We start from the raw sequence: 14,006 nt of genomic DNA, 5'->3' as shown, positions 1-14,006 counted from the left end.
AGATGATGATCATCAGAACTGACATTTCTCAGGACTCACCATGTGCCAGCCCCGTTCTAAGTACATCACTCAGATCGGATCATTTTATCCTCACCCCGCAGTCGTTTTATAGACGAGGGGCCTGAGGCCCCGAGAGGTGACTGACTTTCAGAACCATCCCCTGTCCCTGCTCCTGATGTTGCTGCCTCCTACACTTCCAGTCTGAAGAGCCCTGCTAGGGAAGAAGAAAATCCCCTTCTTAGCCTTCCTGTCCCGGGTCTGGTCTGAGAGCGCTTTCTAGGCAGTGGCCCCAAACCCAGGAGGGGCACTTGTCCCCTCTTGAGCAGGAAGCTGGGGAGAGAGGACTGTCTGGGAAGGTGGGTGCGGGTGGCTGGGGTTTGCAGGCGGGCTGCGCCATGCTGGGCCAGAGCTCAGAGGAGGACAAAGGGATGCACAGTGGGTGACCCCGGGTGGACCGGGCCTGGCCTGGGGCTGCCTCCGCAAGGACTGTCTGCGGGGATGGATGAAGGTTCTTGTGAGAGGAGCTAGTGTGCATTTCCTGGGGCATGATGGTGGTGAACATGCCCCAAAAATTTTAAGAAAGACTTTAAGAGAAAAATTAGATGGCCACCCAGGTAGCATGGAAGCTGCGTGGACCTGGGCGTGAAGAAACATTTGGTCATCTGTTGCTGGCACTGACCTTCACTCCCCGTTCCCCAAGACCTCCTGCTCTGCAGTGCATTCGTGCTTCTCTGGCTGTGGAAAGTGGAGCGTGTTGGGGCTCCATGTGAGATCTCCTTTGCACAATTTAGACACAGGAAAGTTTGAAATCCACCGGACTAGACTGTCTCCCAAGACCCTCTGAGCTCTGACCCCACATGTAGTGACTCTGCAGACCCCCAGATGCTTCTGTCCTCAGGAGGGAGGCACTGAATTCTCTGTCCGTAGGTTCTGGCTAAAAGCAATGGAAAAAATACTAGGATTGAGCTATTTCTGAGTTCAAAATAGAACCTCCCACTGCTTGAGAGATGCTGAGAAGCCGGTGCCTACCACATAGCAGCAAGGTTCTGGGGTAGATAAACGGAGGGCCGGGCCAGGCTCCACTCCAACAACCTCCCACCCAGGACCCACAGCCTGCTCCATGGGGTGAAACTGAAGGAGGGTGAGGTGTGCGTGTGAGAGGAGGGGGGAGGCGGGCACGCAGGGCTGGAGAGGCGCTGACGAAGGCTGTAATTTGGAATGCATTTTTCCTGACAAGCTGGAGCCTGCAGGTGTCTAGGTAAGCAGCTGTGGCCTTGGGAGGGGCAGGACAGGAAAGACCAGTGGAGACCACCGCCTCCTGACACACGGGCCAGCTAAGTGGCTGGTCTGTAAAGAAGCGTTTACAAGGCACCCAAGGTCTGCACAAGGGAGCGGACGGCGGCTGCTTGGATTCTGACAACTGTCCTGAGTGACTGAAGCGTAGGGTTGTGAGCTCCCGCCTCTGCAGCCTTAGGGGCAGAACCCTTGACCTCCGTCAGTGAAAGAGGGGCCTCGCACTTCGGGGTGACTCTCCGTGGCTGAGTCGGACCTTAGAGGAGAGAAAGGGAACGTGTCCTAGGTTGGTGCGGAAAAGCACCCTCCCCACCATCTGATTTCCAGGAGTTTCGGCTGAATGCCTGAATGTAACTAATTAATCTTCCCCAGATTAATTTTCTTACCATGTCAGAAATGATTTATTGGTGTGCCTGTACGTAGAGGTGGTCTGTGATGGTCCAAGCCAGGGACAGGGGTGGCGAGCAGGGACTGCTTGCCTGTGTCTCCGCGTGGGGGCGAGGTGTCCCCCGCAGCCCTGTGTGTGTTGCAGCCTGTTCTGGACCCTTCGGAGCCCTGGACGTGGGCGCAGACCCGGAACACGCTGCTGTCTCAGCACATGGAGGGTGGCCTGGAGATTCTGTACCTCTTAACCAAGTCCCCGGACGAGGTGCCTCCTCCCCAAAGCATAGAGGGCGGAAAAAAGGGTCGTTCACAAACATTTTTCTTTTTGTGGTTGAGAAATGTGACAGCTGTTGTCACGCCTAATTGCAGCCAATTTTCTCTCTGTAATCATCACTGGGGCCTTTTCTGGGGCTTCTTCTTGGGTCTCTGTTTGGTCTTCCCTAGGTTTTCAGCTTCTCGTGGGCAGAGACCCCAGCTTGATCCCGGGCTCCCCGGAGGTGCCACCATAGCCTATTCTTTATAAACTACTGACACGTCCCCAAGTCATGACATTATTTGCTCTTCGCGATGCTCACGTAAAGTTGAGAAAGCAAATAGTTCTGTGCTGTTTCACAGAAGATTTGCTGAAGCTTGGGGAGATAAAAAGAAGGTTGCTCAAAGCTCCCCAGCAAGGATGAAGGAGAGTCAGCTCAGGCCCGAACGCTCCGTCTAGGACCTTTCTGCTTAGCGGGGTCCTTCTTTGGAGCTGCTCTTTTTTCTCCGTTTTTGCTCAGTTCTGGCCTGCTGCTGGGGCTTTGGCAATTCCACCCACCTTGGTCACGGTTGGGGTTCTGCAGACAGCCACGCAGCTAGGTGTTCCTTGAAGCCGGTGTCCTGCTGGGGAGCAGCTGAAGCACACTAACAGAGTGCAGACAGGTGGTGTCCAGTCTTCTGACCTCTCCCCAAACCACACACCCACCTTAGGGCCTCTGCTTGGGCACCTGAATGGCAGAAGCTCCAGGTCCCAGGCAGCTGCTTTCACTGGCTGTCAGATGTCCTTCCTGACTCATCGAGCTTACTCCTGTGGAGTTTGGGTCTGTGTGGAGCATCTGTCCACCTCCTCTTCTCCAGGCAGCCCCTCGTCATTGGAAGCCCTCTCCAGACCCCCAAATCCCTGTTCTGTTAATGCCATCTCTTGGTCAGCGTGGCAACTGAGTCTCCCTCTTGAGGACGTCAGGCCTGCCAGGGCCTGTGTCACGGTGGGCCCCAGAGGAAGACCAGGACTCCAGCCTGCCAGTCCCCTGATGGGGGCAGAGGCAGGGAGCCGCTGGCTGCTGCCGCCCTGCACGCTGTTCACTTCACCTTCAAGGAGCCCTCCTGACCCCCAGAGTGGACCCGTGTGGCTCCTGGGTTTCCAGCTGGCAAGCCAAGACACAGCACCCCAGGCTGTCCTTTATGGCCCCTCTGCCCCTGCACAGTCAAAAGGCAGGCCAGTCGCACACTGGCTTGTATTTTCAGCCAGGTGTGTTGAATTATGCTAGAGTCAGCACCCATCACCTCCCTAAGGCAGAGAGAGCTCCTATTGTCTTAGGTGTTCTCTCTCTCTTTTATTTATTTATTTATTTTTGGCTCTATTAAGAAATAAAATGCAATTTATTGATTGATTTACTTTGGGGTCTTCTGTGCTGCACGGGCTTTTCTCTAATTGCCACGAGTTGGGGCTACTCTGTTGCAGCGAGCGGACTTCTCATTGCGGAGGCTTCTCTTACGGCGGAGCACGGGCTCTGGGGCGCTCGGACTTCAGTCGTTGCCGCTCATGGGCTCAGTAGTTGCAGTCCCCAGGCTTCCAGAGCACAGACTCAGTAGTTGTGGCACACAGACTTAGTTGCATGTGGATCTTCCCAGATCAGGGATCGAACCCATGTCTTCTGCATTGGCAGGCGGGTTTTTTTTTTTTTTTTACCACTGAGCTACCAGGGAAGCCCCTTAGTTGTTCTTTAAAGTGGTTCAAATGCGGTGGGGAGGTTTAGTCATTTAACCTGAGGCTCCTGACCTTTTTGAGAAGTGCCTGACACTTTGCAGGCATATATGAATGTGGTGGAGGGAGCAACAACTTTATCAGTTATCAGATTCTCAAAGAGATCCCATGACCCCCAAACCATGAAGAAAGCTAGCACAGTTTTAAGAATAAATTGATAAGGAAATGGTCCAACTGGGACCATGTAGAACGTTCCCAGGTGTGTTCACACGCAGTTTGCTTTAGAGCAGAGCAGGCGAAAGCCCCGCGCCTGGAAAGGACACAGGGCCCCATGGGTTGCCGCCCCCTCCCTTTCCAGGAAGAGGAGGGCAGCGGAGGGTGGTGGAAACTGGTCTTGCCTCATCCCACAAGTAGCTGAGCTGGGGCAGCCTGATGCTGCCAGTTCCCAGGCAGCAGACCATAGGAGGTGCCTGTCTGGCTTGGAGGAGGTGCCCACGGGGCAGTGGGGACAGCTCAGGCCTCCCACTCCTGGAGGGTGGAGCTGCCCGTCTCATATCTCTTCTCTTCAGCAGGCTTGCGTGCTTTTAGCAGGGACACCTGTGCATTTCAGCTCTTCTCCACAGTCCCACCAGCCCTCCCTGGAGCCAGGTAGCCTTCCTAGAGAGTTTGAGCAGTAGTCTTTTTCTGAAAGGATCTATGCTTTGAACAGAGAGCATTGCCCCTCTTCACAGCCAGGCCCAGCTTCCGCCCTGGCTCCCCTCAGGGGGCAGAGCAGGGTCTGGCCTCCCCCAGGCTCAGGCACGTTGCTCAGTCTGACCGGCCCTCAGGATTGCACAGAGGATGCCATCACTCCCGCGTCTTGGATCCTGGAGGTGGACCAAGGTGTGTTGGATCATCTCTTACTCCACTTAACCCCCAGGGAAGAAAGCAGGAGAGAGCTGCATTTTACCATGACTTCTTGCTTCACTTTAATGAACAAGGCTGAGAAACATCTGGGGAAAGTGGAATTCCAGAGTCATATCGAGAGGCTTAGCTTTAGATTGGTGGGCGAGGGGGCTGGCTCTCACTTAAGATTTCCCAAACTTTACTCATAAGAATCACCTGGGTTACTTATTAAATATACAAGTTATTAGGGCTAGGAATCTGGGTTTTATAAAACAAGGATTCCAGGCCATGCCTATCTTCAGACTAGTTTAAGTAGTTTATCTCCTCTACCAAAAATAACCTGTGAAGAGGAGTGCTTTGGAAAATTTAGTTTTCCATATAATTGAGCAATAAGTTTTTCTTGTTTGAAAAATGTATTAATATTACAGACAAGTCTCCTTTTATTTTCTCTCATCACCCCATCCCGGTCCCTCCCTCCTCCCAGAGGAGGCGTCAGTTTGAAGAGTCTGTCTCCGCAGACATTTTTGCTACATTAAATAGAGATACAAGTTTCTGTTTAATTTTCATACATAGGTATCATCTTGTATTTATCGTTCTAAAACCTGCTTTCTTTCTATTCAAAGCTATGTCATGGAGCACAGTGTTGGTGCACATAGAGTTAGAGTGACTGCTTTTTTTTTTTTTAATCTAAAACATAATATTCCTTAGTAGAAACTGGCACGGTTTATTTAGCAATTCCCCTATTGATGGACATAGAAGATTCTTGAAATTTCTCTTTATTACTTGCTTTACTGAGCATCTTTGCCAAGTCTCCGTGTGCACATTTGGGAATAAATACAGAGAAGTGGAACTGTTGGGTCACTTTTGGAGTTTAGTGAATTCTGCCCAAAGTTAACCTTCACAGCGGCTCTCCCGTTTATCTTTCCTCCCAGAGCCTGTGGAGAGAGAGGACCCGGTTCCCCAAACAGGTGCCACTGTCCCGTCAAAGCCTGTGGGCCTGTGGCCAAGCGGAGACACCCACTTCCTCTAGTGCTTCCCTTTGGGGGTGAATTGAAAGACTACCTCCTATACTGGAACTAAATCCTCAGGAAAACCCAGGCTTCAGACTGCTGTCAGGGCCGGACCAGTTCCACCCAGCAGTGTGTGCAAAGCAGAAAGGAGGCCTGTGGAGCTCACTCCAGAGCCTTGTCAGAGAGGCACTGAGTGTGCTGGGATTCTAGAATCCTCTGGACTGCGGTGGAAAGGAAAGGAAAGTGAAGTCGCTCAGTCGTGTCCAACTCTTCGCGACCCCACGGACTGTCGCCTGCCAGACTCCTCCGTTCATGGGGTTTTCCAGACAAGAATACTGGAAATGGGTTGCCATTTCCTTCTCCAGGGGATCTTCCCCACCCAGGGATCGAACCTGGGTCTCCCACACTCCAGGCAGATTCTTTACTGTCTGAGCCACAGGGACTGCTGTAGGCCATGTACAAAAACGGGAGGTTGGGACAGGGCTCTTGAGGACAGCAGCACCCCTGGCACCCCGCTCCAGTGTCACTGCTTTATAAGCCTATGAAAGTCCTTCAGGGCCACTGGCTAACCTGGGCATCTGCAATTTTGTTTGAAAGCAAGAAAAGGCTTGCCTGGGTTTTAGCCATACCTGGCTTCTTTTCTCAGAGAGGGGCAGGCAGTACGCCCATCCCAGAGGCCAAAACAGTGAAAGAAGATGTGTTAGGCAGCCACACTCAACAGCTGTCTTTCTGCTGCTCTCCTCCCTGGGGGAGCGGCAGGCCCCGTGGCCTGGGTTCCTCTCTCAGCTCTGCACCTGCCCTGTGTAAGGCAAGCAGGCCACCTGAAGGGTCCAGCGCCCTGCTGGGTGTTTGCCAATTCAAGATAAAAATCGAGGAAAGCTTCTTGTATACCTGAGTGGCCTGACCTCCAGAGGGGTCCCGGTTGGCTCACTTTTGCCTAAACTGTTTAATTACGTTTAAGATACTTGTCTACTAACGGGGGTGTTTTAAAGCAAAGCAGTGTCCCTGGGCAGCTGGGATAGTGGCCACCCTTAAGGCCGGTGGTACATTGCATGGCTAAGCTCCCCACTCAACTCTCCTAACTCCTGGTTAAATTTTTACTCCAAAAAACCAGGACGTGATTTTGTGAAAGGTCAGACAGCTCAGTGAGTGTTTGCCGAGTTTCTCGTTGCTTAAACCTCAAATTCTCTCCCCTCTACCAACCTTACTTTGAAGTTTGAAAGGAAATTGATTAAATATTATACATTTTAGGAACCTTCCGATTTGCTTCTTAAACTAACAGAATTCTAAACTTTTTTTTTTTGTAAACGGAAGGATTTTCAACTGTCAGCAGGTATAACTAGAACCATATGTCAGCAGAGACCAGGAGCTTTCCCTGGTTTCAGGATTTGTAAATTCTTATTGAAACGGAAGCTAGCAGGGCAGGCAGCCTGAGGGCCTCCGTGACAGCCTGAGCTCAGATCTCATTTTAATTAGAAAATACAGATAGCGCCTGCTGAACCGAAGGCCTCCCAGAGCTCCCGTCCCAGGGCGAACAAAGATTTGGTTTGTATCCTGCTTGCCTCCGTGTTTGCAAATTACTGAGCACTTCCGGGAGGAGCCAGAATGTTGATTTCTAGATTATGCAGCCCAGCACCCTCCGCAGCTAATTCGCCCCCACAAAGTGATTTTGTTCTCTTGGGGAAATATTTGCTTCCTTCCTCATTGCAGAATAATCGGGAGGGTGTTCACGAAGAAAAGAGACCGCGAGGAAGGCGAGGACGAGAGAAATGAGATGACTTGTCATCCACGGCAGGTTCATCATTTTCTCCATTGGACTTCTGGCCCCTTGAACTCTGAGACCCAAAACCCTAGGCGCCCCAGATCTGCATCTGAGCTGTGCTGTAGGACAGTGGTTCACGTGTCTAATTTTCTCCCTCATGTGTCCTGCAAATGGTAGAGTAGAAATATCATACGGAAGACACGACAGCAGAGGAAGCCTACCTCCTCTCCCCCATCTGTCCCTGCCCGGTGTCATCTGAGCTCCGGGAGTCCCCAGAAAGGCCACGAATGCAGTGTCAGCATCTGGACGTGCCCCCTCTGGGACCCGAGCCTGACCCCCAGCCGCTTCGGAGCAGTGGCAGCCGGCCCCGCACGCGCTCAGACGGTGCTCCAGCCCTGGGCCTTTCACCGGTGAGCCTGCCCTTGTCCAGCGAGCGGTGACTCCTGTGTGTGATGCCTCCCGCCCGCCCTCCTGGCCACACGCTGGTGACAGGGCAACTGCCCGCGGTCCTTCCGCGGGCATCACATTCCGGGCAGCTGGAGGTCACTCTGCTCACCCGGCCGGGGCTGCTGCCGCAAACTGCCACTTCCCCGGCAGACAAAGGGGGATTTTTCCCTTCCCCTGGGTTTACAGGCCCCTCAAATGCCTCACATTCCAGGAGCTGGGTGAGAGTGGAGGCTCCTGTGGTTTCTAATTAAACTCACAATTTAAATAACAATTCATGAAACCCCAAGGGTTGAGAGACAGGCCAACCTGCCCCGCTCCTCCCAAGAGAGGCAGCTGGGTGGCCCTGGCTGGGAGGCTGAGGACTTGCCCTTTGCCAGAGGTGGGACCAAAGGAGCCCAAGTCACAGTGAGTTTTGGTGGAGTGAGGGTGCATTGAAAAGGGACCTGTGCTTTCCCCTCTGGTGAGGGTTCCCCTCCTGAAGGTGAGGGGCACCTCCAATGAAAGGAAAAGTTGCTGTGTTTGCTCTGAGCCTGCAATTGGGAATTTTTACCCTTCTCCTGGGAAAAGAGAAAGCTTTAAAGTATTCAAAACTCAGATTTCTTTTATGGTCTCAGGGGACTCCCCTGATTACCCCCACCACCTAGCCCCAGGTGACTGCTCTGTTTGTTGTGGAACTTTCGTTGTTTTCTGGGATACAGACAAGTGAGGGGTCTAGGAAGGAGGCAGAGGAGCCAGCAGAGGGTCTCGGTTCAGCCCCCGCCCGCTCTAGGCCTCAGTTTCCCCATCTGTCACAGGAGAGTCTTCTGATGTGTTGCTTCCAAGGCCCTTGCTGCCCTTAGCAGTCTGCCTGGCCATCCCCGAGCTGCTCTTGTGTTTTCACCAGGCCCGGCTGGGGCCTCAGTCATCTTTGCAGAGCGTTGATCTCACCGAATTGTTGTCTGATTACCCAAGGCATGGTTGTGTTCCAGATTTGGGAAAGTGGAACACTGGACATAATTATCTCGAGACAAGCTCTTCTATGCCTCAGCCAGCACCAGGAGCATGTCAGCATTTCTGGGCTTTCTGCGAGCTGCTTTCCAACTTTGCTCCGTTTCCATTCATTCCGTTACCCTAAGCAAGTCGCAGCCCCCGAAGACGCCCCCCAGGTTCTTGCCTCTGTGCTTCTGTTCTGAGTCACTGCCTGGAGCAGCCGTCCTGCCCGTGCAGACCCAGGGCCCTCCCTCAGGATGGAGCACGACAACCTGGGTTTCCTGGCCCCCCTGCAAGAGTCAGAACTCCCTGCTGGTGGGCGCCAGTTCAGACTCCTGCCTCCACCTCCCCTCCCTTGCCCATCTGGCACAGACTTGGTTTATATTTGTTGGAGCAAAGCCTGGCTGTGAACAGAAGTGAAGTAGGAAGCCACAGGTGGACTCACACCCTTGCCATCTTCCCTGCAGGTGACCATCGCTGATGACTACTCGGATCCCTTTGATGCCAAGAATGATCTCAAAAGCAAAGCAGGAAAGGGAGAGAGCGCAGGCTACATGGAGCCCTATGAGGCCCAGAGGATCATGACTGGTAAGCACGGACTCTTGCAACTCCGCGGGGAGGTGGGTGGGTCACGTGGTCACCCGCCCGCCTCTGCAGGGGAGGGTGTGTGCTTTGGAGGTGGTGGTTGGGCGGTTGGCACTGTGTTGAATCTTTGCCACAGGTTATCTGTTCAGGTTTCACTAACCTCAGGAAGAATCCGGCAGGGCACAGTGACTGCCCAGAGATAGCAGGGTACTAAGTACAGTTAATCAGGAGAAAAAGAAGTAAGTGGGGAGGCGGGGGGAGTTTCTCTTAGGAATTTCTAGTTAAAAAAGGATACAGCTTTTGAGATGGAAAGCTTGGAGCTTCCTAGCAACCAGGGCAATAAGAGAAACAGGCCAGGTTACCTTGCTTTTATTACTTAGTAGACGGGGGCAGACTAGGTCATTAAAGACAAAGTTATCCCTGCCCCCAACCAAGAAAATCTGTTTTAGGACAGGAAGCAGCTTAAAGCACCATGGTCTTTGTGACAGGTTTATAGGAAACACAGAAACTTTTCTCCTATAACTGTTTTCCTATTGGCCCTTGATGATGAAACCTGTCAGAGCAGCAGTGTAGGGCCCAGGAGAATGTGGCCGGGTATGTGGTATCCTGGGGGGTCTGTTTTCACCAGAATAATACTTGGAACATCTTTAAAAAAAAAAAAAGTGTCTATTTGGCTGCCCTGGGTCTTAATTGTGGCATTCGGGATCTTCAGTCTTTGTTGCGGCATGCGAGATCCTTAGTTGCAGCATGTGGGATCTAGTTCCCAGACCAGGGATCGAACTGAGCCACCTGCCGTGGGGAGCGCAGAATCATAGCCCCTGGACCACCGGGGAAGTTCCAGAGCATCTTTAAAGAATGAGCAAAATAAATAAATAAATAAAGAAAGAAAGAATGAGCAGATATCAGATAGCAGCCGTCTTGACAGACCCCAGGCATGGGCGGGTGGTAGGGAGGTCACAAGCAGGGGAGAAACCCCCCATGAGGGTCCTGCTGGCTCAGGAGGATGGTCCAGGCATGGAAGAACACTTGTGGGTTGGCCTGCTCTGGCCCTGAGCAGGACAGTGATGTGAGCAGGGGCACCATGTACCACGGACCGTGGGCAGGTGGCCCTGAATTCTGGGTCCTGTTGAGTTGATGCCCTGTATGTCTCAGGATTTGGGACTCAGGTGCCTCCTCCTGTGACCCTCTTACTGTTTATTTGGTGTTCCTGTTTTTGAGCACGGTCTCCTGATTCCTTCTGAATTTAAAGGAGGAAGGGAGGGCCTTCCCTGGCAGTCCAGTGGTTAAGACTCTGTGCTTCCGCTGATTGGGGAACTAAGATCCCGCATGTGGTGTGGCCGAAAGGTAAAATAAAAAATAAAAGAACGTATTGAAGAAAAGAAGAAGGAGGGAGAGGAGGAGGAGAAAGGGAAAGGAAGCACCAGTCACTGAGCTCTTAGCACACGCTTGGGCCTGTGTTGAATGTTTGCTCTCTGGCTGCGGAGACCCTGTAGGATAATTGCTGAAGAATCTGGGTATGAGTCCAGGCCCTGCTTCCAGGACTCTGCCTCATGTTCTTCCTGCTCACGGAAAGCAATTCTCTGGCTACCTGTGTAGGCCCCAGAACAGCTGGCTGCTTTGTGAAGGGCTTGAGGCAGCCGGAAGCAACTGCTCAGACTCTCGAGGGCCGCCTCTTGTGCCCTCTCCCGTCTCCCTGGCCCCTCTTGGCAGAGCAGCCTCTGTGGGCACGCTGACATTCACGCTCATTAAGCCTCACTGTGTCCTTGCAAAGGAGGTGTTGTCTCATTTCACAGGCGATGGAGACTCTGGACAAGTCACTTCCCTGGGGTCCCACCAGCAAAAAGGGAGAAGGTGTTACAGATCCAGACTTGCATCTTCAGGACATGGGGCGGGGAGCTGACAGGGGTGGGTGGGAGCACCTGCCGCGAGCCAGACTTTGGGGAGAGTCTACAATTGCTCAGCGTCTCTGGAGTGGAGCCGGGCTCCTCCTGGGTGCTGCCACTGACCGCAGCGGTGAGGAGCTGGTTTGCCAGGTGGAATTGTCCTGAGGGACTTTGGCTTTTTAATGAGGCACACCCACAGGGGCCAGGCCCAACGCAGGGCAGTTTGAGTTTACCAGAAACCTGTTAAGATCTCAGGTACTCTCTCTCCAAAGGAGCATCCTTCTATTTTCTGCTCTGTGCTTGCTTCGTACCTTGGGGACTGTGCTCAAATTTACCCACATTTTTATGTTTTTAAGGAAATGCGGGGGAACTGGACATTTTCTGGGTGTAATGACCTTGCAGCAGCTCTCTTTGACTTGGAATTCTTTGCGTGTGACATCACCATCACCACAGTGCCTGATGGCGGGGCTGGGGGCAGGGTTAGCCAACACCGTGTCAGTGTTCCAGGAAGTAGCTCACTCAGCTGCCGTGAAGCTCGCAGGGGAGGGGAGGTGACAGAGGCAGATGCTGGGGACGGCAGCCGAGCAAGGGGTGGCACAGAACAAGTTACATTCACCCTTTCAGGGTGGCCTTTCTATTTTTTGATGCTGTAACATTTATGTGTGTGAGTGCACGTAGCTTCTATGAATGGGGCAGGCCTCTTTGGTATGTAAGAATAACGCTCCTGGGACGAGCACGGCCTCTCTGCACTGGTCTGAAAGGAGACCAGGCTGAGGTCAAGCAGATCCGGGGTGGCCACTTGCCACCAAGTGGGCCTCAGGTTCCCGCTGAGAAGCAGTAGCCTTAGAGTGGACAGTCAGTCGTGCTTGTAGCTGCTTTTCGCTGTGAACTAGCTGTTTTGACCCCGGGCAGCACGTTCTGTGACTCTGTTTTTCCTGGTTTACGGAAGGATAGGTCAGTAACAGCAGCAGCAGCAGCGGAGGCCACGGCCAAGCGCTGTCATACTTGTTTACAGCACTTGGTGTGGATCCTCATTGGATCTTCACCATTACTCTTTGAAGTGTAGGTGCTGATAAACTAAGGCACAGAGATATTATTAAGTAATTGCTCCACGGCAACATAGCCAGCTAGTCAGTTGGGGGTGCTGTCCGCCAACACCCTGTTTTCAGCTACATAGGACTTCTTTCCGGGGTCCGTCCAGCTTGGCTGTCAGACTCCTCATCATGGCCCGTGTGGCCTGTGATTAACTAGCAAGGTTTTGTCCTCCACAGTCTTGGCACTGTGCAGCAGGCGGTAGAGAGCTTGTGGGAGGTGTGAGTTGGTGAGCAGAGAACTCAGCCCAGCCCACTGGCTGCAGCCAGCTCGGCGTGCATGGAGAAGCAGGTCCGTTTTCCGGGGGGGTTCCTCTTACCCACGTCCCTCTCGTCTGCTGCAGCTTACCCCCTCCCGTTGGCCCCCCTTGGTATCATCCACAGCATTTGGGTTGTGGCTCCCAAATGGAGGCTCAGGTCTCCATGGAGCCTCAGAAGCCATGTATGCCTGGACCTCACTTTCTGTCCTGACCACCTCTCTCACCCAACAGCAGCTCCGGAGATAACACCTAGGTGTTAAAGAGTTAACACCTAGGGCTCTATGGAACGCAGTTGGAAAGCTAGTGACCCAGTCCCAGCTTTCATTTTTATAGGTAGGGAAATTGAAGCTCAAAAGGGTCAGATCCTTTTAAGATTTTTTTAAACATTCTGGTTAAATATGAAGCTACTTTGTGAAGTACTGAGTTGCCCATCCGTAGAAGCATCCAAGCAGAGGCAAGACAACCAGCACTGGGAGATGACATGAAAGTAGTGAAGTCTCAGTTGTGTGGTTGGTTCAAGCTACCTCTTTCTTAGGTCTGTGCCAGCCCTGAGCTCCAGGATGTCCTGATTCACTGTGCCCTGCCCTGTCATTAGACACCTAGGACGCGTCCCACAGACGGAGCACCCGAGACCAGCTCTGAATAGGCGAGGATCTGGTTAGGGCTGGCAACTTCCCTTCTCGGTGCCAGCCTGACTCACAGCACCTGTTCGGTCCTGGTTCCCCTTTTCTTCTTCCTCGGCCCATCCCTTGAGGTCAGGTTCTGGTCTTGACCTTTTCATGTGTGCCCTGAAGAGGACGGATCATGCCACTTCTTGGTGTCCATCCTGCCCCTGTGTCTACCTCTAGTGTCCCCAGGCCAAACCTCCCACTGAGCTGGTACAATCAGGCCACCCCTCTCCAAAACCCTGTTTTGCAGCCCATTCACTCCTTCTTCCCTGAGGCCTGATCCTGGGACTCGAGGGCTCCAGATGCACAGACACCTCCTGATGCAGAGGGAAGGGTCTCGGCTGAGTCAGGCCCACTGGGGTGATTGTGTGGGCCAGGGTGCTTAGCGTGTTGGGGGCCGCGTTGTAAAACAAGGCATGTAACACTGATGTGAGTCTTAGGTGGAGGAACAAACGTCGTACATGTGCTTGAGGTTGTTGATATTGGGGCCTGTTTGGTCCATCACGTGGTTTTCTGTGCTGCTGAATTCTCTGACCAGTCCCCGTCGGGGCCCTGCCCATTTGGAGTGCATGCATGCATATTCAGTTGCTCAGTCATGTCCAATTCTGCGATGCTATGGGCCACAGCCCGCCAAGCTTCTCTGTTATGAGATTTCCCAGGCAAGAATGCTGGAGCAGGTTGCATTTCTAACTCCAACCCATTTGGAGGTGGGTGGCCAAACAAGCAGGCCGCTGGAGCAGTTGGTTCCCAGGTCCACTGCAGTACCCTTGGTACCCGGAGCCTTTGCCAAGCCCTGCTGTGTTGGCATCTGG

The 14,006-nt window shown here is 52.9% G+C and overlaps 1 protein-coding gene across 1 annotated transcript in view; it reads left to right on the top strand.

The window, feature by feature from the left end:
- The window catches only part of SHB (SH2 domain containing adaptor protein B), a 132,975-nt gene that overhangs the window by 39,973 nt on the left and 78,996 nt on the right, over positions 1-14,006 (top strand). The window contains 1 exon segment of the mRNA XM_061132184.1: positions 9,175-9,295. Within this exon segment, the coding sequence (XP_060988167.1) occupies positions 9,175-9,295 (121 nt within the window).

This window comes from Dama dama, chromosome 29 (genome assembly GCF_033118175.1).
Source record: "Dama dama isolate Ldn47 chromosome 29, ASM3311817v1, whole genome shotgun sequence".
In the NCBI taxonomy this organism is placed as follows: domain Eukaryota; kingdom Metazoa; phylum Chordata; class Mammalia; order Artiodactyla; family Cervidae; genus Dama; species Dama dama.
The sequence above is the reverse complement of the archived record's forward strand: the minus strand, read 5'-3'. Positions and strand labels throughout refer to the sequence as shown.